Source organism: Calypte anna, chromosome 4 (assembly GCF_003957555.1).
Source record: "Calypte anna isolate BGI_N300 chromosome 4, bCalAnn1_v1.p, whole genome shotgun sequence".
In the NCBI taxonomy this organism is placed as follows: domain Eukaryota; kingdom Metazoa; phylum Chordata; class Aves; order Apodiformes; family Trochilidae; genus Calypte; species Calypte anna.
In genome coordinates this window covers 10625815-10648524 of record NC_044247.1, presented here as the reverse complement: position 1 = coordinate 10648524, position 22710 = coordinate 10625815, and the positions used below count along the sequence as shown (strand labels likewise).

The 22710-nt window shown below is 44.4% G+C and overlaps 1 protein-coding gene and 1 long non-coding RNA gene across 2 annotated transcripts; one reads left to right on the top strand and one right to left on the bottom strand.

Annotated features, from left to right (window-relative positions):
• The first annotated feature begins 480 nt into the window (after nt 1–480).
• LOC115598206 lies at nt 481–4919 on the top strand. Its single transcript, XR_003987481.1, has 4 exons — nt 481–1089; nt 2125–2195; nt 2816–2948; nt 4383–4919. It is a non-coding gene; the product is annotated as an uncharacterized LOC115598206 (long non-coding RNA).
• Nucleotides 4920–6020: 1101 nt separating this feature from the next.
• POF1B (POF1B actin binding protein) lies at nt 6021–21468 on the bottom strand. Its single transcript, XM_030449399.1, is given in 21 exon segments — nt 6021–6204; nt 6318–6388; nt 6671–6799; nt 7450–7560; nt 7682–7834; nt 7971–8084; nt 8495–8587; nt 10373–10406; nt 10408–10445; nt 11300–11402; nt 12339–12454; nt 13792–13856; nt 13859–13956; nt 13958–13989; nt 15096–15136; nt 15139–15196; nt 15611–15654; nt 21035–21106; nt 21109–21258; nt 21261–21317; nt 21320–21468. Coding segments are annotated over 21 exon segments (1821 nt in total). The 5' UTR covers nt 21426–21468; the 3' UTR covers nt 6021–6068.
• Between the last annotated feature and the right edge of the window lie 1242 nt (nt 21469–22710).

Here is a 22710-nt window from a genome sequence, read left to right as displayed (position 1 = left end):
CACATTGCCTGAGGGTCCACCAGAGTTTGTGGGGTACAGAACAGGGTGGGAGGGGCTGGAAATGCCAGAAATGAAACTGTGGAGAGGTAGTGTTTCAGACAGCAGTGTGCAGGATGGACATCATGCTTTTAAGCATTGCATTCATGGTTTTGGTAACTTTTCTTCTTCATACTTGGGATTTACTGGCAAACTGAACTAATGTTCCCATCTTACAGTGTGTGTGAGGATTACAGTAATGTTTCCACCAAGGAGTGCAGTGAAAGACTTGGAGCTTTACATACCTGGTATTTTAAAATTTCATCTGTGGGTTAATTCTTCCCTGATGAGGAGTTTTTTGTGTAGAATTTTGTTTAGCTCAGAGTTGGTGAGTGCTGTCTACTGGTCTTACCTTCAAGGCAGCAGCTTGATTACTTTGATTTTCTCATGCATCTGTTTTTTTCTTGTCCTAAAACTCCATAGTGTAAAGGGTATAAAGTTTTTTAAACATACTTAATGATAGCAGAAAGTGTACAGTGTATGATGATTAAAGATCAATTCCTCTACAGCTTCAATATATTCTAGGATGATGAAGTTCTGTTACTTGGTATTCCAGAAGCTGGAATTGATGTTGAAGTTCAACAACCTGTAAGCCCACCTAAGGAGATTTCTTTTTAATTAGGGGAAAAAATAGATCCTACTTTTTGGAACATTACAATCTGTGAGGAGCACATTTTTCAAGATGTGAAGGAGGGAATAGTGGTTGGAAAAAAACACAGCTGCAGTTGGTCATTATCAGCTAAGGTGTAAGTACAGGAAAGTAGGTGGGACTTGGAGAAGGTGCAGAGTGCTACAGCCTGTGTGAGCCCCTCTCCTTTTGATGGTGAGGGACAGAGCTGTTGAACTTTGCAGCCCTGACTGCTGCTAGGATGAGTTTCTGCCTTTCTTTGGTTGGTTTATTGCATTGGTGTTTTGAATGGTTCTTCCTTTATATTAATTGTTTGTCTCTTCTCTCAGCAGAGTATGGGCAATGGAATGTAAGAAGAGAGACCATGGGAACAAGGTCTGTCAGAGAGAGGAGAAGCCTCAAGATTTAACCCACACAGTGCTCAGGTTAATGGATTACTACTCATTTGTTGTGCAGTTTCAAATAGTTTAAAAATAACTTGTCAGACATTTTGCTTTTACCCCTGGGAGAGTGTTTGCTTCTGCTTGGCCCTTTGCTGGTTCTGTCGAGTGCTGCTGAGATATTTATGGCTGAGGCTGATCTTACAGCTTGTGTTGCAGTTTGAAATGCTGTGTATGAATACTGTGATGGGTGGAAGGAGGAAGGAACCAAAAAGAAAAGGCCTGTGCAGTGTGTTGTGGGTGTGACACTGGGGCTGTGGGGGGAAGGAGGCAGAAGTTGGGGTTAAGGAAGAGAAAATAAATGGATGAGAAACCCAAGAGGAAGTGCTGTGATGTGCAGTGCTCCTACTCTGTGTGTGTGGTTTTGATGTCAGTCATTAATTTAATTCATAATTAACTGAGTAATTTAGGATCCTTTTACATATATCTTGGTTATATGTTCAGCAGAAGGTCAGACTCAGGTAGCGCCCTCCTTTTTTCATACAGCAGTGGTTCCCTGGTGGGTGAAATTCCCTATTAAAGCAAGGGGTTGGTTGGTGTTCTCAACAGGAGCCTTGTTGTGAAGATGTTCTCTGCTCTTTTAAAGTTCCTCTTGGTAGACATGATCATTTTTCATGCTTTCCTTGGTGACGTTTTTGTATTTCTTTGCCACATTTTGTATCTCTTGACAACAATCTCTGCTTGTCACCTTGTTCTGAATCTGTCCCTGCAGCAGCACTAAGGGGGTGAGTTGTGTTTCCCAGCACAGAGCAGGAAGGGTGACACGTGCTGCCTGGGAGCACAAACAGGAGATTGAGCTGCTCTGGGCTGTGCTCCTGCAGTGCTGCACCTGCTGTAAAACACACCCTGGCTGCTTGAGCAAGCAGGGAGTTTCACAGACATGTGGAAGGGTGGGTGTGAAATACCAGATTTATTGATAGTGGGTTTTTTATTTGAACAACAAGCTAAGAACTCTCTGAAAGCCAGGAGCAGTTAAAAATCAGTTATGTCTTGATCATAGTCTGTATTTTTTTCCTACAGGTTTCAAATGCCCACAATTAATGAAACTGAGACAGAGGAAATATGGAAGAACACAGCAGAGTACTCTCAAGGTAAGCTAGGGCTGCCTTTGGCTTTTATTTTACAGCTGAGGCAGACAGTGTTTATATTGCATACAAAGTAATGGGAAAGTAAGGAAAATCAGAAGGCAATTTTCTACTGTAGAAAAGAACCTCTGCACCCTGCCAGAGCTGTTCAGGCAGTGAGGGTTTAATTAATAACACTACTGATGAAGTCTAACAGGGCAGGATGTCTGCTGGTGTAAATGTGTAAGTAAATGCTGTCTTTGGGTTTTCTAATTAAAACCAGAGAAGTCTCAGAGGAGCTACCTGATATGGAGGTGAAAAATTCTTTGAAGTGTGCTGTTTGTAATTAGTGTAAAAATGACTGCAGACAGAGGAGTAAATGAGACATGTGTTTCTGTAAACTCCAGCAGAAATAATGTTAGGTAAATCAGTTTGTTCAACAGCAAAGAGGCAGTAAATGACACTCCAGCAAATAAAATGTACTTTTATAATAAAAAGTACTAAACTTGCTTTTTAAATAAAGCTGTTTTGGGAGCAGAACCAGCCCCTCAAATACAGATTTTTGTCAAGCAAGTATCTCTTGCTTAACACTACAAATCTGATCCCTGCTGCACCGTCCAGGACTGACATCTGTCTTTCCTTGGTAGCAAACTGGACCAGTCAGACCTTGGTGAGTGTTACTGGATGGAGGGGTCAGTGAGAAGCTGCACAAGCCTTGCAGTGCCTGAGGAGTCCATTCACACTCCACGTTCCAGCTCTCTGCAGCATCTTCTGAGTACAGTAAGTCTGCAAATTCTTTTGTGTCTCCTGCAGTCAGAACTGCACTCTTACACAGAACAATGATGGCACTAAAGAAGTGTGGTGTTCTTTCTGTAGTTCTTTCTGTAGTTCAGGTGAAGAGTCAGCAGGTGGAAGTAACTAAAATAATTTCTTGGGACAGAAGGCCCTGGGACTGCTGTGTCATCAGTGTGTTCAGGCTGTGTGTGTGTGCTGTACAGCCAGCTGCTCTACAGAAAGGAGGGGGTTATTTTAGAATTTAATATAATTCTTCATTTCAGTGGGGCAAGGTACTCTTTGTCCAAATGAGGATAATTAATTTTTAACTAATTAAAACCTTTCTGTAGATGGTTGTCTGATTTTGGAGGCCAGTCTTAGATTGGAGCCCCTCACAGAACAGGTTCTACCCCTGACTCCTTTTCCCCATTAGGAAGATCCTGAGCTCATCTGTGACATCCTAGCAGTAACAGGGCTGGCAGCAGGAGCAAGGCAAGGGACCTGACACTGCTGCTCTACTTGGAAAGATCCATTTAGAGGAACAAATTGTCCCAAAAAAAGGGTGGCATGACACCACCTGAAGCACCCCCTCCAGCCTGTCATGTAGACATGAGGTGTTTTCAATACAGACAGACAGGATTCAGAAAGTTGTACTTCTGTTTATTTCAAAGTTACACAAAGCCTACAGCATTCTTTCACCCTTAAACATTGTCTGTGATATATATTATTTGTGAATAGAAATATATGTCTGCAGAAGTAAAGCAAAGCCAGAACCCCTGGATGAGCAGCTAGCAGCATTTGATTGTATAGCTTAAAATCTCCCCCCTGTTCTTTGCACTGTGATGCTACTTCACACCAAATCATTTAGAGAGAATTTAAGTGGTCCTGAAAGGAGGAAAACTTGTAAAGGGCAGAGGGTTGGACTGATCATGACATTTAGTCTGTGAGCTATATTCATACTACATTTTTTTTAATATAAAAATATAGCAGGTTGGTGAAGTTTGTTCAAGCAGAGCAAATAAATACACATGGCTGGTTTGGGGCCTTATAAAGGTTCAGCTGAGAAATCCATCTACTCTGAGCTCAGTAATAATTCTTTAAAATGAGCACTTGCCCCATTCACTGAATCAGGTAACTCCAGTACTTGCCAATTCAGTAGCTCACTGCAAGGAGCTCTATACCTGCAGTGAGATAACTTAATTTCCCTTTGGGTTTTAGCTTCCCATAAAAAAACAGAGGTAAGGTCAGCATTTTCCAGAGGTACTGAAGTTGCCCATGAAGTTTCTGGGTCATCTTCAGGAGGCATCAGTGGTACAGAGCAGTCTGTGGCTGCTCCTGTGGAGACGTTTGGTGCATACAGGACTTGGAGCAGTGGCATTCTCTCATCAGGGACAGTACAAAGGGGAAAAGGTTTCAGACTTCTTCTCTTTTGTCTCTTAGGTTGCTTCAGGACTGGCTGGAGAACAGAAGTTGGCAAAGCACAGCACCCCACTCTCCTCTGAGCAAAAGGAAGCCTGAGGAGGTACAGACACCATTTGTACACAGCTGTGAGTGGCACGGAATGGACACGGGGTCTCCAGTTCTTTATGGTAAGGATGAGACTTATTTTCCATCATCTTCATGCTCCCATGTCCTTAATGTGTTCCCCAGGCCTTCTCACTATCAGACTGAACCTCTCAGATGCAAAGTAGCAGAAAGTAAAGCAATTTGAACTCCTTTGAGCAGCTCTGGTGGCTTAGGGAGTTCTTTCATTCCTGAAAGAAAACAAGCAGCTTGTTAGAAAAACACACAACCTTGTATCTGAGTATAAATCAGACCTGCCTGGTGTCATTACCTATTTACTGCCTGTACCAGCCTGACTGAGGTGTCTCAAGTGGCTCTGAGCTGTTAAGGGGCAGAGGTGGGAACTGGCACAGCTCACTGTCTCCAGTAAATACAAAAACAAGGACAGTAGCTTTTTTTTTTTAGACTTGCAAAGCAACCCCACAAAAAAAGTTACCAGAGACTTAATAGTAGGTATTAAAAAATTTCTACCCTAAAAGTTTTTTTTTGTTTCAACTGAAACTTGGCAGGAGTGATTGATAGAGACTTTGGGAAACTTTCAGTGAGAACTCCTTATATTTTATGGTACTGAGCTCTTCAAATGCAGAATGCTCATCTTTTCCAATGTTTTTAACAAAGTATGACTGACTTTTCAGGCAGGCAAAGAGGGAGGAGGGGGTTTTGGCTTTGGTTTTGTAATGTTCTTATTAATGTTTAATTCTTTGATACTTCAGTAGTTTTCAGTGCAACAGGCTGAGGTTTAGAGATCAGTAACCTTGCTGTTTGCCAGTAACCTTCACCTTTTATTTTCCTAATTGCAGTCTAGATAACATCCTTATAGAACATACCAAGTGTTTTACCTGTTGCCTGCTCAGGTTCCTTCATTATTGTCTTTTTCTTCGTCTTGTCACTCCCCAAAGCTGCTCTCCCCACTGCCAAAGTGCTCATCTTTTCCAGTGTTTATAACAAAGTATGACTGACCTTTCAAGTAGAGCCATGGGGATCTTTCTGGGGCCTCTCTCCTGTGTTTGTGTGAGAGGAACCACTCCTGCATTCTTCCTTTTTGACTTCAAATCAGCCCTGAAATTCCCCTCTGGTCTGTGTGTCCCAGGTTACTCACTGCTCTGTCTCCCTGCCAGTTTCAGGGACGCAGTGCTCAGTGTGGTTTAATAACAGTTTGGAGGCATCACTGCAGGTGACTCAGAGGAATCCTGCCCACCCCAAACACCCCTGAGAGTACAACAGGGAGCAGGTTCCTCACCCTCCCCAGGGCAGGCAGCAGTGCCCAAAGGTGCTGTGTGCATGAGGGCAGAGGCTGCTGTTCCATCACCACCACTTGTTTTGTTAAAGGTAATTAATTATGTGTCAGAGAAAACAATGAAAGGTTCTATTATGCTCCACCCAACAATTCCTGCCCCACAATTAGTCCTTGCAACAGACAGTACAGTTCCTTCACTTTAATCAGTCACTTTGTTTTTTTGCAGCCAGATTAATTTAACACAATGGCTTTTCTCTCAGATCTGTTCTGGTTAATCCTTCCTTTGAAGCAGAAATTGGGCACTTCACATTCCAGAGGCTGCCTGCTCAGTCTCTGGGTACACTTACATGTTTCCATATCTCTCCAGTCCTCTCGATCACAACCGTTTGGGATTTATTGACAGGTGATGTAACTTTGTAGTCATCAGACAGAAGCCCCAGAATAGGGTACTGGTTCCTGTACCTGAAGAGAGTCAGAAAGGCACAGGCTGTGTGAATTACCTTTCATGAGGTGGTTAATAGAGGCTACACACCAGAAAAGCAAAAGGATGGATTTGAAGAAAATAACTACATTACTTTTTAGTGATGATAGCTGTGACACCAGGGGACTGGCTGCTGGCTTTCTCATGCTTCAATCTGAAGAGCTCCTGAGAAAAGAAAAAAATAAACAAACATGCAAATTAAATGTTGTTTTCTGAAGTATTAGGTCACTAAAGTCACAACAAGGTATTTCCAAAAATTCCTCTCAAAGAGCAGTCCAAAAAAATCTGACCTTTCAAAAAACAGATGAATAGCATTTAGGTTAAAAAAAAAATTTAACCCCGATTGCTGCACCAGGAGAGCACAAGGGACTTCCTGCTAAGTTTCCACCTACACAATAAGTGGGATCTTAAAGAAGAGATTAAGAGAATTAAGTTGTATTACTGTACCTCTTGCTGTTGTTTAATACAGGCATCCTTCTCCTCCAACATGGATGTCAGTTCATGCAGCCTGATTTGCAAGTCACTGTTACTTCCTTCTCTCCTGGATATATCCTGCTGGAATTGGCTCAGCTGAGACTGTAACAGAGGTGTTGGGGACAGTCAGGGGCTTGGGGTACCCTGCAGGATGGAGCCAGGGCTCCAGATGTTTTGGGTTTGTTTTCATTAAAATAAAGTACAGACAAAAACACTGAGTTTCAAACAAGAATGAGAGCTGCACAGTAAATTCAGAAAGTGCCAATTGGAGTGAATTCTACCCAGGATCAAGATAATAGTTTTATAGTTGTATAACTCAGCAAAGCAACACAACACTGAACCAGTGGCATTGGCTTCCAGGCTGGTAAAATACAACTACAAGACATTTCCTACAAACAGTTTTGACTGGGATTTTTTTTTTTCTTTTGGATGTCTTTTGGCTAATTTCTTACTTTATCAGGACACAGAAAATACCCCATTAGCAAAGGCTGCTAATCTGATTAACCCCCAGTTTCTTTATCTTAAGGAACTGGGGGATTGGGTTTTTTTCTTTTTAAAATCACTGTTTTATATTGTACCGAAGAGGACTACATCTGTGTCTTTGGATAAAGAAACTGCAGAGCCAAAAGATACCTTAAAAGTTTGTAAGGTTGATCTTTCCTGTTCCTTCATTAAGGAAGAAGCTGTGGCCCTGCAGTCAGGCAGGGGGAGGAACCCAGACCCCCAGACTCCCCCCAAGCTGAGGAGCTCACCCTGAGGCAGCGAATCTCTCGGTCCTTGTCCTCCCTCAGGTTGTTGATCATCTCCACATATCTGCTGGAGAGCTCATCCGTGGTGGTCTGCAGTGTGGGGTTTGAGCAGCTCTACAGAAAATTAAATATTTTTTTCTTTTTACTATAAAAAGAGAGTTTTCACCATTAACCTCTATACCTTAATGCACCCGTGAATAACAGCTCCTGCCTCCAGAAGCAGCCAGCCTGTCACCTGCAGCCTGAGGTTCTGGATCTCCTGCTCCAAGGCCCGTTTGCAGTACTCCAGCTCCTTCAGCTGACAGTCCTTTTCCCCCTCACTCAGCCTCAGACACAGGAGCTGCTCTTCCAGGGAACGACATTTTGCAGTGCTCTCCCTCAGCCCTTGCTGAAAGGCACAGAAGGGGAATGGATGCAGAGTGCTCCTGAAGGAGGCAGCAGGATCATCACACACCCACCAGGAATGACTCCAAAGTCAGAGGTGACTCTTTGGAGTGACACAGAAACCACCTCTGTGGCCTCACCTGCTGCTGGCGGTTGTTCTCCCTCAGGGAAGCCAACATAGTTTCATATTCTTTAACTTGAGAATCTTTAAAAGCCAAATCCTTCTTCAGCAGAACATTGTCAGTCTCCAACTTCTGCAAGACAAAAGGGATAACAATCAATATACCCTCAGGCCCTCAGGAAACTTTTCCCATATTGAGGGTGCAGCATACTCAGTCATTACAAAGTGTTAATTTAGAACTCAGGAAATAATTCCATGTTTTTAAGCTACAAGTTTTTTGTAACCACACAGCTGCCCATCACTGCAGTACCTGTGGCCTTGTGCTGTGTGGGAAGCACTGGGATCCAGGACACTGCTCTTGCTATCCCAGAATGAATTGTTTGTACTGATTAAACAGAAACCAACACAAATCTTCCAGACTAGGAACACTTCACTGCACAGACTCCTTGTTAAGGATGACTGCTACACTTGCAGATTAAATTAAACAGAAATTCCATGGTCTCAGGGCTGTGGTGAGGCCCAAGCTGTGGGCAGGGTGCTTACCCCAAGGTCATCCTGCAGGTGGCACAGCTCTTCCCGTAAGTTTTTGAAAGTGGAAAGCACGAGTCTCAAAGATTTATCTGATGTCACTCTCATCTAGAAAGGGGAAAAACAATGGACAATGAATCCTTGTGCTGAATTGGTGTGTTTACAATGTGCTGGATAAGGGCTAGGACATAAAAATGCTACACAATGGAAAATAACTTCTGCATCAACTGCTGCACCTCGTTCTTGAAAGCACCCACAGGTCCTGCAACAATAATTTAAAAAATAATGCCACTGGCAGAACAAAGTGCATGAAAATGTCTTGTAACACAGGAAAACATTTTTGAATTGGAAAGAATAAGAGCAAAGAACTGCATTTGTACACCAATAAAGGGGGAAATAAATGTGTTAATATTTCACAATTCTCTTTTGCATCTTCAGAGCTTTGGGACTTACACTTGATGTAAAGAAATCCCTACCCTACCTGAGCAGACAGAGAGGAATGAATCAGCATCTCTGAGATCTGGCAAAGCACGTGTTCAGCTCAAGGGCAAGAGAAATTAATTTTAAAAATTAAAAATTAAATAAAAAAAAAAAAAAGTCATACAACCAACTCCTCCCTTTAAAAGGACAAAGTTCCCACAGATGAAAGGAGTCAGCTGGATGAAAAAAAAAAACAAAACAAGCAGGGATGCACAAGAGGCTGACACTGTTCTCTTCTTCTTTCCATCCATGTTCACAGCTGATTCACATTAAAACACAAATTGTTGCATTTCCTGATGCATTTCTAATCTTTGAAAGCAATCACAAAAAAATAATTCTTCGAATCTTTGGATCATCTGGAAGGACTGAGTATTTTACACAAAAGATGTATTTTTTTTACACTCTGGGCCCCCTGGAACTCCCCTGTCTGCTTCTCTGCTTCTCTTCCTCTGATACTTTCCCTTAACTTCATCTGTTGATCACTTGAATTGAGGACACCCAGAAGATCCCTATCAATCTGGTGGAGCCCTTGTCCTACTTTTTAGCCCCACTGATGCTATTTTGTGATTGAGGCTTAAAAAATAACATTCCTGGTGTAACTCAGCAACTTTGGGTTTTTTTAATTAAAGTAGAATTGCAGTTCTGCTAATGGTTTTGTTGGTTTTATTGTGAAATATACTGTAAGAGTAGAATAAAAGAATAACCACACATAACCTTGGCTGAGGTCTGGGGGGGCGCTGTGGTCTTTAGTGCAGCCTTTGTACCTACCATGACAATATCTGGTCCCTCAAAAGACATTTTAGCTGTAAATTTTTTTTAATAAGTAACAACCTGAATCCCCATTATCAGAACCCTTCATTTGTGTCCCACTGCTCCTGGGCAGACCCGAGGTGCTGGGAGGGACAGGGAGGTTGGGATGCTGAGGCAGCTGAAGAACAACATCATAAGAACACAAAAGCTTTTTAAGTGGAATCAAACCAGACCTGGTGATGGTCTCTTACCCAGTGTCATACTCATGCCTCAGAAACCTACTGCTGTGGGTGAGTTTTTAACCAAAAATGTGAGACTGAAGTTAAACAAAGCTGGCAACAGAGAACCCAACCCAACATGCAGTAAGGCACCAGCACTGCCTTGAGCTTATAAAGTGTTCCTCTGCAACACAAACAAATAACAAATGAAAAGATCTGTGTTCTGGTGTGCCAGGCAAGGTGGCTTCCACTGAAACTGCAAGAAAGCCCTAGGAAAGCTCAGTTCAAAACACACAAATGATCTGTGGGACCACAATGTGTCCCCTGGAGCCACCTGCACCCCATACCCTTCACACCATGAAAAGGGAATGAGCAGAATAGAGTGAAGTTTGCTGTCTACAAAGCCCCTGCTGTGTGGGAGCCAAAGTCTACTCCATGCAGTTACCTGGAGGAGATAACGAATCTGCTGCTTGTTGCCTCAGACAGCCTTTAGGGATTAAATCTTCAATCTCTTCAGTCTAAGCAAAGAGGGAGAAAAGGGGAGACATCTTGATAAAGAATTTGTCCTGATGGATCATAATGGGATTTCTTCATTAGTTAAACATCTCTACTATGAAAAACACATTTAGAAGAAGGCAAATAAGAATGAAAATAGATCAAAGTGCATCCATAAAATTTCCAAAGTCTCATTAAAAACTAAGATGAAGTGATGCATGAAGTATATATTCAAATAATTGAGTTTAACATTTTTAAAAGCAGTATTCAAAACAATCCTCTTTCAAGAACACAACAGCTCACACTGAAACAACTCCCAGCAGTTATGAGGTGAGCAAATCTTGTGTTGCTAAACCAAGAAGAAGACACTGGGTAAACAAAAGATGAGCAGCCTGTCCCAGGAGATCCTGCCAGTGGTTTGTGGCATCACTTCATGTAATGCAATCCCAGACAATGGTTCCTGACATTTCAAGATGCCTTTAAAAATAAAGAGAGGTGCTGATGATTCTGTTGTGGCCTGAGCCACAAGTGAGCTTTCTGTAGCAGCAGGAGCTCTGCTCTGCTCCTCTCTGAGGGGCAGTGTCCTTCCACGTGTTGCTGACCAGCAAGAGTGAAAGATCCTATGCAAAAAATGTCCAATGAAAACAGATGTCACTGTGCAAGTTTGTTTTATAATGAAGCCATTACTGGCACAACAGGAAAGACTTTCAAAATCAGACTCTCATACTGGAATAATGCACATTAGCCTCCCAGTACTGCCAGGTTTGCAATGCACACTTAGCAATAGTTTCAGGTTCTGAATGTTAACAAGCAGGAAGCATTGAGATTGAGAATCAGAGATCAGACCCTTCATTTGTACTGGGTTGGCTTAATTTACTTGGAGCTCCATACCATGGCTGTTAACACCACACCCCAGGGACAGCTTGCTCAGGAGCATGCCTGCTGACTTACCTGACAGGGAAAATTCAATGTCATGGTTCCTGTAAAACAACAAAATCCAAGGCACCAATTAACAGAAAGCATGTTGAGAACTTTTTAAGAATTCATGGCCCACATTCACAACTATAAAGAGAGCAATCTACAGAGCAAAAAAAAACTTCCTTAATCTTAAGAGCTTCTACCTTCTCTGAAGGTGCTCAGCAATGGAGTTCCTAAATATGACTCTGTAGAAATATCTGGGGGACTGGGGACACCAACAGCATCCAGTGAGCACAGGCCACTGGCTCTGCCTCTTTGGGCAGTGACCTCCCTTCTGTTCAGTTAAAACCCAACTGCAGACTGAATTGGTTGGGACATGTTTACCCAGAACAATGCTGCAATATAGTAAAACACCTGAAGTGTTAAGTGTCAGGGGTTTTATGATGCCTCAATTCCACTTTCCCCTGGCTACAGACCAACTGGGAAAGCACCCAAAGACTGGGAATGAAGGGGGAGAGTGGTGCTTGGGAGGGAGAGGTGGGAACAATGAATCTGTAGTGCTCAGCAGAATATGTGCTTGGCATTCATTTGCATGGAGATTCCAAGCTTTATGCCTTATGATGACCAGGACATAAGGACAGGACAGAAAGAAGGAAATGGCAATTTGGGTATCTGGGTGGGTTTTTTTCAGGAGTTAGTAATAGAATTGTATCAGTACTATTTGCCAGTGTGCTGTCAGTACTCTTTTGCTCCATGTGTAAACAAGCACAGGATACATAATCCTTATTAATTTTAAAACAAATTGAAAAAGTGTGGCATTAATAAATTTACTCAGCTTACAGCACTTTTATGTTACCCAGAAAAATAACATGTAAAATACACACTCAGTTCTACCCGCCAGGGGAAAACACAAAACAACTTGTGAACAATCCTGTGTCACACCAGGGTTCAGGATTCCTGGAGCACCAGAGTGCTCCAGCAGATATTCAGGGCAATACCTTCCTCCTATCTTCTCCACGTGCTGCAGCAAGCAGCTGTACAAATCCTTGGTCTTGCGGCTCAGCTCGGCGAGGAGCTCCCCGAAGTAGCGGCAGTCCAGCTGGGAGCTGCTCTCCTGGGAGCAGTTCACCTGGCAGGAGGGACACAAGAAGAGCAGAATCAAGGTCCCTTCTTCAGGAAAAAAGCTGAAAATGCTCAAGTGTGATGGATTTGGTTTTGTTTGCTCTGATTTGCAGTATATTTACCCTGTTCTTGCCCTTGGCACTTTTATACTGGTTTTCCAGTAAATTATACAGAAATCAGTGATTCCCTGTACAACTTCACACCTCCCACAGCAGTCCCACTGTCATCCCTCTGATGGGTGAAGTGTTGAGAATGAGGAAATCTTTCATTAATACATTCCCATAGCTGTAGTGGGTCAGGTGCTGTTGGCAGCAGCAGATAAACCAGGAGGGTGCAAGATTCCCCACTGCAAAAAGGGTCTGAGTGCTTCTACCTGCAGCTGTGTTGGAGTGGCTGAGTTGGGAGCTCTCGGATTCCTTCCCAGGATGGGTTTCAGAAGTGTTCACAGAAGGGCACTGACAGAAGCCACCCCCTTTCCTTCAGCCTGACAAGAACTTTGAACACTTAACTCAAGCTGAAATGTGTAGGTGAGCAATAGAAGGATTTAAAGAGCAGCCCAAGGTTCATGGGTCTGGCAATGAGGTCGCCGAGTCTGTCCTCTCCCCTCTGCACTGACTGGAGGCTCAGGCAGGACAGCTCCACACCCTCCCACAACTGGAATTTCAGCACACAGGCAGAGCCTCCTGCAGCCCTCAGGAAACTCCAGACTTGCAGCCTGAGCCAAATGAAATGCAGAGGAAATGCAGTCTTGTGCTTCCAGAGGAGCTGTGTCAAATACTTCTACATAAATTGAAAAATATTTGAAACCTGCACTGATCAGTGTGGATCCTGAATTGATGTGTGGCCAGTTCATAAACTGATGTCTCTTTTCTCCAAAACTAGAGGCATAAACCTTGGATTATTCCATCTTTGTTGTACAAAGACTGACAGATGAAACCTGACTCAACAAATGGGTAACAGTCCCACATAAGGGGTAAAAAGCCAAGCCAGCCAATTAACACATTTAAAGGCCAACAGAATCAGGTCAGTGCAGTCAAGTGCAGGTTTACACCAGTAGGAAATAGGATGAAACACCCAAACCAAATATTTCTGTTTCCCAGCATGTGCCAAGGCCTGGCAGCACAAGACAATGCCTGCAGTCACAGCCAACAAAGAAGTGTCCTGCAACAGCCACACAGATGCTGTTCCTTACCCACCACCAGTGCTTCATCACCGTCCTGTTAGTCTGAACAAAACTGCTGAGGATCAGTGACTTGTCTGTAAGTTCTGCACTCTGCAGACAAAGCCCAAGCCCCCTGTGAACAGCAAAGCTCAGGAGGTGCTGGTTACCTGCTGGCAGGTGGGGACTGTCACCCTCCTTAGGGTGCTGGCCCTGCACTCCTCACTCCCAGAGCAGGCAGGACCTCACAGGGGCTGCTGGTCTGGGTCTGCTGGCACTGCTGGGTCACCTGGGTCTGCTCAGGCTGCAGGCAGGGCTGGGCAGCTTGGCACTGGTTCAGCTTGCTGGGAGAACTGGTACTGCTTCTCCTAGAAACAGGAATGAACTTGTTTTTTTAAGCTGCTGGACAGGGTGAGATGGGAGCTGAACAGGAATACAGAGATGAAATGTGGGCTTGCATGGAAAGGCTGATGGCAGTTTCAGATATTTAAATAATCCTAATAAAATTCCTTTTCTCCCTAATTGAACACGAGTTTGTCTCACACAACGTACTCTGGCAACAGGGACCTCCTCTGTTATTTAATTTTAATTTAATTTAAACATTTGGTTCATGAAGTATTTGAGAGATAAAAAAAGTCCCAGTTGAGCTCAGTTCTCATCATTTCAGTCCAGGAAAAAATGTTAGCACAGGAAATGGCTCCAGGTGTTTTTCTCTCTAAATGCTTTCAGCAAGCCCAAATTCAGTGTACAATATATAAGGGGCTCCTGTCTTGATTATATATATATAAAACCCCCCAAAAACACATTTACAAAAGCCACCAAAACAACGAAGTAGTTTATGTTCCATAACTCAACGTCACAGATTTCAGCAAACTCCAGTGTTTCTCCAGATCATGGCTCTTACATGTTTGCTTCAAAAATATGTATTTTGCATTCTGCTCAGAAACACACAAATGCACATCCCCCGGGCTTTGGGTGATTTTGATTCCAGGATTAGATTCCACACTTTATAATTTTATGGGAAGAAAGAAGCTGTGATTCATTAGCTCAGATTTTTTTGCTTTTCACCTTAGGGTAAGGGTATCACACCTGATTTATCCATCTAAAGTCCAGAGGCAGAATGAAAACCAAGTTTAAAAAAACCACAAATGCAAAACAGATAAGATTAATTTCCAGAATCTTTCCTGTTGAAAATAATGGTACTTCAGAGCAATAAAAAAGTAATATTTTTGCTATTGACAAAATACTAAGATGAGTTTTAAGACAGCTTTATCAAATATATTTGCAGGAATGACTGGGGGAAAAAAAAAAAAAGCTAAAATTTGTCTTTTCATTTTGTGTGAAGATGTGTATTGGTTATTGGTATTATTATATACAGTTCCAGAACAAAAAACCCCAACAACCCCAGGAACATTACTTTTCCACTAACATCTCAATTTCTTTGGCATTAGATTAATAAGCAAACCAAACTTACCTGACAGGGATTTAATAGCTCATATTTTCTTATTGTCTTTCGTAGATGACATTATTTCCAGGAAAGAAATTCCCCCCTCTAAGAAATGGGGATAATGGTTCCTGTAAAACATTTTAATAAAACATTCAACAAATGTTGTCATACAGAAAATTCAGAGTTAGTGTAATTTTGACTAAATAATGTAATTTGAAGGCACATATACTTTGACATAGTTCTTTCAAGATATGTGCACTGGGTGACTCTTTCTTCCAGCTAAACAGAAGCACAGCAGAAACAGAAATTAAATTTCTGCTGGGATCCTATGAGAGAGAGTTATATGCTGAGAGGTGGGAAGCCTGGCTGGCCAGGCTCTCCTCTTTTCAATCCCTAATAAATTGATCTGTCACCATCAGAGATGTGATTCTAAAATATTCAGCATCCCCTGATGGAGGCAGCCGAGCACTTTACCAAGTGGGGATGATGAAAGGAGGGGGAGTTTCACAAGCAGAACTCCAGCAACTGAGCCGTTTTCCTACCTGATCAGGATTCTCAATAATAATCCTTCGAAAAAGTGCCCCTGCAAGGAAGAAAACAACATTACAGTGACTGCTGCACTTGAATCTGTAAAACCTTTAATGCTTAGAGCTCAGATTTACTTGGATTCCCAAAATTAATCTGAATACAGCCACCAGCTGTAAATACTGAAATTCACTGGGCAAAAACCCCTCAAGAAGTGTTTTACAGCCAGGGCCTTTTCCTGGGCAGGATGCACTCAGAACTCAGCTTCAGGAGTTGGGTTTTCCTCAATCCCCCTCTGCAGCTCTAATTAGGAATCTGCCCAGAAGTGCCACCATAACAGGGGAACCAAGCCAAACTGCCTGGGTCTTTAAGGATCCCATCTCCATGTTCCACTGTCCCCTATTTAGGGTCCTTCAAGTTACTTATTAGGGTTGGCTTGGTGCTGTACATCTAAAACACTTTTTCTTCCACCATGGGATGAAAAACGAATGCTTAAAGACTAAGTGAAATGGGCAGAGAACCCCATGCATCCAGCAGTGGCAGCTGGCTCAAAACCTGGTCACAAAAACTCTGTAACTGACATTTTACAAACAAGACACACACATGGAACACTGGAATGAAAAATGCCAAATGCCTTTTGAAATCCTGAGATGCCAGCAGCTTTGTTCAGTCTCAAACAGATTTTCTTTCACTTTTTTCCCCAGCACTGTCTGCAAGCAGTGGTGGGCTCTCTCCTCTATCTGCTGGACCACCACCACTTGTAACACATCCTGAAGTCTCCACATCCAGATTCGCTTATCCAAGTAATCAAAATTCCCACTGAAATCCCATCTAAGCACTGGGGCAGTCTGTTTAGTTTACAGGCTGCAACCTCTTCTTTACAATACAAATCTTCATTTTCATAACAAATTCATTTTTCCCCCAGCCCATGGACAGTGCTGGGGAAGTTTATTTCAATCTATTTGTTTAATAGACTAAAAATTTTAGTTTATGTTGCTGGAGTTCAGTCTCAGAGCCATCCTAAACTGGGGCAGGAGCAGCTCTGAAGCAGGCCAGGTTCCCAGTTGTGAACTGTTGCATAAGTTTAGGGAGCCTGAAGCCCATTTTCTAAATCTCCCAAGAGTGAATCATAACAGCACGAGGAAAGAGAAAAATCAAAGGAGAAAAGAAACTGTTTTTTCAGGTTTCAAAATTGTAAGGTGCTGCAGAAAATCAGAAAGCTTGATGGCTCGGCTCCCCTGCCCCCTCACTCCTGTCCTTAGGGCAGGTCCCTCAGGGAAGGGAACCCACTGACACCCACAGCACTCAGCACCAGGACACAGCACCAAAAGAGACAATAGGGAGTTCTACAAAACCCCAGCTTCACATCACTCTGACACCTATGGAATTGGAACTAAAAAGTAAAACACTTTAAGAATCAAAGTTCCTTGGTATTTCCCTCCCACTGGTTTCAGAGCAGGCAGACCCTGGATCCCAGCACTCCCTGCTGAGCCTCACACCCTGAGCCTGGAGCACAGGGATGCTACAACACCAGTGGCAGAGCAGAAATTGTTCTTGTTCAGTGCTGACTGCAGTGTATGGCACAGAAAAGCAACATCAGCACTGTGCAGGAAATTAAAAGACAGATTTTCAGTTTGCTGAAAAGCTGAACAAACCTGCCTGGACTGGACCTTGCTGCCACAGGGCTGGGGGATGCACAGTTCATGCTGTCTGTTCAGAGGGGATAACCTGGACAATTCTTTCACCCAGTTACCCACGTGCTCTCAGAGGAACACACTCAGAGCAGACTCAGAGCATTTTAAGTTGAAATGTACCTCAGTATGCAAAAGGATGGGCTAATGACATGCAGAATAGAGAAGTTAAGAATGTTTTGTTTGGAGAGAAAAAATTATGCTTATTCGTAAGCTACTCAAACTCTTTCATTTCCAAAGAACTTTGATGCAGATCCATTTCCCTCACTGCTTTGCAACCAGGGATTTATTTGCCTGCCTGCCTGCCCTCCCTCCCTCCCATACCAGCCCAGCAGGCTGGACCCGCAGAGGCTGGGAGGGAATGGGAAAGCTCCCTGGCTCCCTGCCAGCCTGCCCTGCCCACACACAGCTCCTTGCTCTGCAGGGGATGCTGTCCCCAAGGCCACCGAGGTACAGCCACGGGTGACCTCAGGCTATTCCTGTTTCTCCATCCTTCCCCAGGGAAACAGCTCTGGTCTCCTGCAGTGCTCTGGAGAGGGCATGGTTTGTACCTGGGAGAAGAGGAGGGTGGGATTCTGACAAGGAGTGCCCAGTGCTGCTGTGGATTTCAGTGGCAGGGATGGGTTTGGGATTTGTGACAACCTGAGCAGTCATCCTGGGTCTGTGTTTGTAAGAATTATTCCAAAGGGTATATGCTATCACTTTTGTAATGATTTTTTTTCCTGGTCTTTAAGATTTTAAAATAAACATCTGATAGATTTATCCAGTTATCATGAGCAAATTTTATGAATAAAAACTCCATCAGTGTGCTTGTAACAAGTTTCCCTTGGCATCAGCCAAACCAGTGATTAAAGAATTTCATCCATGTCAAAACCTCTTACCCATAACACAGTCTTGTTAATTGCAAGCAATCCACTCATCTAGCCAGAATTTATGAGTTACTTTTGGCAGCTGAAATCCAGAACTGGCAGTCAGTGTTTGAGGGCTGTTTCACCCAATGCAGACAGCTCCTACAAGCTGGTAAATATCACACCCTTCCACCCAGGGGAGGAGAGCCCTTGGCACTGCACAGAACCCAGCCCAGCCATGGAAAAAACAAGTCTCCCATGGATAGCCAAGGAGTACAGAGGCTTTCAGGACTCTCCCCTCTGCACAGACCCCCTGTGTGTGCTTTTTCAACTATTAGTTTTTCATGAGTATGGTGAAAGGGTGCATACACATCAGCCATACTGAAAGACAATTTATTGTCAACAACATTCTTCATTTAGATCAAGCAGAGAAGAGACAAATCTGCTGTTAATTATTCCAGATGAAGCTTGTCGTGGCTGGGAGTTCCATTTGGCTTCCACATCAAGGATAAAAGAAACCAAAAAAGCTAAGAAAAGTGAACCACACAAACAACAATCATGTGTACTATATGCACACCCCAGTTTCAAATTTTCCCTCCCTCTGATTAAAAACACAAACACAAGAGGACACAGCAACCATGTGACTACCACGAGAGCAGCTCAACATGATGTAGACATTTGCTATCATTAATCTTACAAAGTTCTACTAAAAGAAATTAAAAAATTCTCTAAGCCCTTTGCCTTATCAAGAAGCTCAGACTGCACCTCTAGGTTGGCACTGAAAAGTCTGGTGTTAAAACCTGTGTGAGTTAAGTGTTGTGTTGTTCTGTTAATGCAGCCAGCTGTGATCTGCTCAAAGGGCAACTGATCCAAAATAGTAATATTATTATTATTATTAATAATAATAGCTCTTCTACACTCTGCAACTCTTTGAAAATTCCTACACTCTTCCCAGCACGTCCTGCTGACAACTCTCATCCAGCATCCAGTATGCAGTTTGCCTACTCCCATCTATTTGTCAGTTTTCTTCTTTAATAACTGCCTAATAATCTTTATTAAGCACTTCCCTCTCCACCATTAAAACTGCAACCCACACAAAGATTGATTTGAGCTACACCCTCTTTTGTCTTTAAAGTCTAATCCAACAAAAACACTTCAGCAAAAAAATTATTTTTCATCAGCACAACTTAATGGATTCAGTGAGTAAAAGTGTGCTGAAAAATTAAACAACTTCGTAGAGCAGAGACAACATTGGAGTCTGCAGCCAAATCACCCATGTGCTTATCTGAGTGAAGGAACTCCTCATGAATATTTAATTAATTGGACACAATTCTGACTACCATCCAGCCTAGCTGAGCAGATCACTTATCTGGGAGATGAGAGATCACTCCTGACCCACATCTTGGAAGAAAAAAAAAAAAAAAAGGGATTAACAGGTTTGATCCAGGGGGAATATGTCCCTCACATCCAAGTGAAGCAGCTCCCTTTCCAGAATTCAGGAGGGCAGCCCTTCCAACTCCGCACACACAGCTTTGGAAGGAGGCCAGATTCCAGACGGATCTTAATCCCTGCTCTTTTCTTCCTAGTTAAATATTTTTATACCATGGGCAAGAATTTTATGGAGTTCTACCTGAAACAGACATTGCCAAACTGAGCATTAACATACAGTTCCACTTCTACTGATATTAATGTCAGCTGAAGATATAAAGGGGATCAAAACCTGTTTAAGAATGAATTCTGATCCCCTTTTCTGCTTTCAGAGTCAACGCTGACTGCTTTCTAGTTTTATGATTTAACCAAGCCTCATAGATTGAAATGATGCTGAATTCCATCAATACCTTTGAGCTGTTCCCTGGATGCACACAGAGCCACAAACCTGCTGAGCTGCATTGTGCAGCTTTGAAGCAAAGCTCCATGAACTCTACCACCTCCCTGCCCCCTGAGAAGCATTCGTTATTAGCATCATTGATTCAAACACAACTATTAAGCACCCACTATGAAATTTACAGTGAGCAGAGGAGATGTTGGGCAGATCCCAGCAGTGGGATGGGGGCCCCTCGGCAAAAAGACTGAAAATGCTGCCAGTGAGTGCAGTGTTGAGAAGTTGGGAAAATAAAAACAAAATAACAATTTTTTTAAAACAATAAAAATAAATAAATAAAAACGGAAATTGGAGGTGCCAAAGAAGAAATAAATAGGGGACTGAGTGATTCCGTTACATTTTGATTTCGTTCAAGTGAAAAGATGCAATCTGAGGGGGAAATTTGCTCCAAGAGTTTTAGATTTTAACGTGTTACAGAAGGTTCCAAGCTTTCCTTACTCGACTTAAAAGTTATTTCCTCCCTGCCGTCTCACACCCGCATCTCTCCCGCACCGGCTCTCCAGGCCCCCGCCCTCCCAACCCCTCCACCGCGGGAATATCCAAATAAAACCCGCGTGGGAGCCCACCCCACTGCCAAAGGAAAATCCCGGGGTGCCTTGAAGACGCCGGGGGTGGTCGCGGAGCCCGGAGGGAGCGGCCGGGCCGGACCCTGAGGGGAGCGGGGGCTCGGGGTGTCCCTCCCCGCCACGTTTTTCCACGTGCGGATGTTCCGCTGTGGGAAGGGGCACCGCGTGTTTTTGAAAGGCGGTGGGGATCTCTCCGCTCAATCCGGAGTGAAACGGCTTTTTCATAAGAAAACCCCAGGGCACAGCGGTTATGGGACACCCGGCCTCGCTCCTTACCTCCAACCCCTCTCCTCACCGCCGGGCAGGACTCCCGGAGCCCGCAGCCTCCCCACGGGAGCTCCCGGCCCTTTGCACCCGGTGGGTGGTGGGGGGTATGTGTGTGGGGCCCAGGCCCGCCCGAAGAAGGGGGGATCATGGCCCCGGGAGGCGAGGCGGGCAGCAGAGCCGTACCTGTGCGGAAGGTCGCAGCCGGCGATGGTTTGGCTGGTAGCCGCCATGGAGCACTCCAGCGGCGAGGCCGCCCGGAGGAGCAGGAGGTGCTGACCCGCCGGCAGCCGGGGCCGTAGGTCCGCACCCGGTCGTACGCCACGCTGCTCTCCTGATGGTGCTGGGGCTCGAAGCAGGGCAAGGGCCGAGACGGCTCCGGGCAAGGCGGAGGCTCCCGGCACGGCGGGGCCGCGGCGGCGGGGGTGGCTCCGGACAGGGCGGAGGCTCCGGGCAGGACAGGGGCCGTCGCCGGCGGGGAGGGTGCTGTAGTGCTGCTGGCGCCGGTAGTAGTGATGCTGCTGCTGCTGGAGGTGCGGGGGCAGCGCTGGGGGCTGCAGCTGCTGCTGGGTCCCCAGCATCCCGGCCGCTCTCAGGCACCGCCGGCTCCGGGGGGAGCGGGGCGGGAAGTGCAGAAGGGAGCCGGGGCAGGGCGGTGATTAGTACCTGCCGGAGAGCCGCGCCTAGGGCAGGGCACACCTGCGGCTGGCAGAGCCCCGCGGCCGCCTCCCCCTCCGCGGGCGGGCGGGCGGCCAGCGCGGAGCGGGACCGCGGCACCGGCACCAGGATCGGGATCGGGATCACCACCGCGGCGGCCCAAAGGGGCTCCGCAGCCCGCGGGCTCCTGGCAGGCGTCCCGGGGTCGCTGTGCGGCACATTCACGTTCGGGTCCTGCCTGCTATCCATGTAGCAGGAACCGCCCTGGATTTCAGATTTCTGGTACCACCGTAATGAACCCTTGCTAAGGGAAAAAAGTAGAGAAAAATAAAGCATAATGCTGTTGAAGAAAGCCCTTTGTTATTCATCTATTTAGTTATTCATCTATTTAGTTATTCATCTATTTAGTTATTCATCTACTTATTATTCGTCTATTTACAAGGTGTGTAGGGGGAGAGTACATACATAGTTATCTGCTACTCAATCAAAGGACTCAAATACTTTTCAGAAGAGGTTGTGAACTTTCCCGCAGGAGCCTTCTCCTGCATGCAGCAGACTTGCCTGTAGCAGCAGCCGTCTGGAAAATGAGAATTTTTTTCTAAATGTGTGAATTGGACAGGCAGCCTTAGGGGAGCAGGTTGCTCGCTACAGGTGGGCTACAATGTGGTGCTTATCTGGAAAGGATGGAGTCAGTTACTTATCCAAACCTCACTCTTTGTAAGAACCTGAGCTCCAGTTAGTTGCTCAATCCAGCATATTTTGGTTTGGGTTCCTTTGCCTGCATCAGGCAAGCCCTAACCCAGAACTTTTCCGTGCAGAACAAAGTTATGTAGCAATAACATAATTGTGGAAGCTTATGTAACAAATATCATCCTTAATAATAAACATTAGATTCTTAAATTTGTCAATGCATTTCCTCTACCTGCTTACTCCTCTTTTAGGTCACACAAAAAACAAGTAGTTTCTCTAACTACTAACAAAACACCCTTGATGCACTGGAGCAATACCAGCTGCATTATTCTCCATGGCATTCAGTGAAAGTTCTGTCTCAGAAATTAATGCTCACAGAATCTGCTCAGCAGGCAGTTGGGAAGCCATGCATTTTAGGATGAAGTCCTACAACAATTCACCGTTTTAAGGTACTGTGACATCCGGAGAGATACTCATCAAATACAAGAAGTTTCACTTTTCCTCCAGGCATTAAACCAA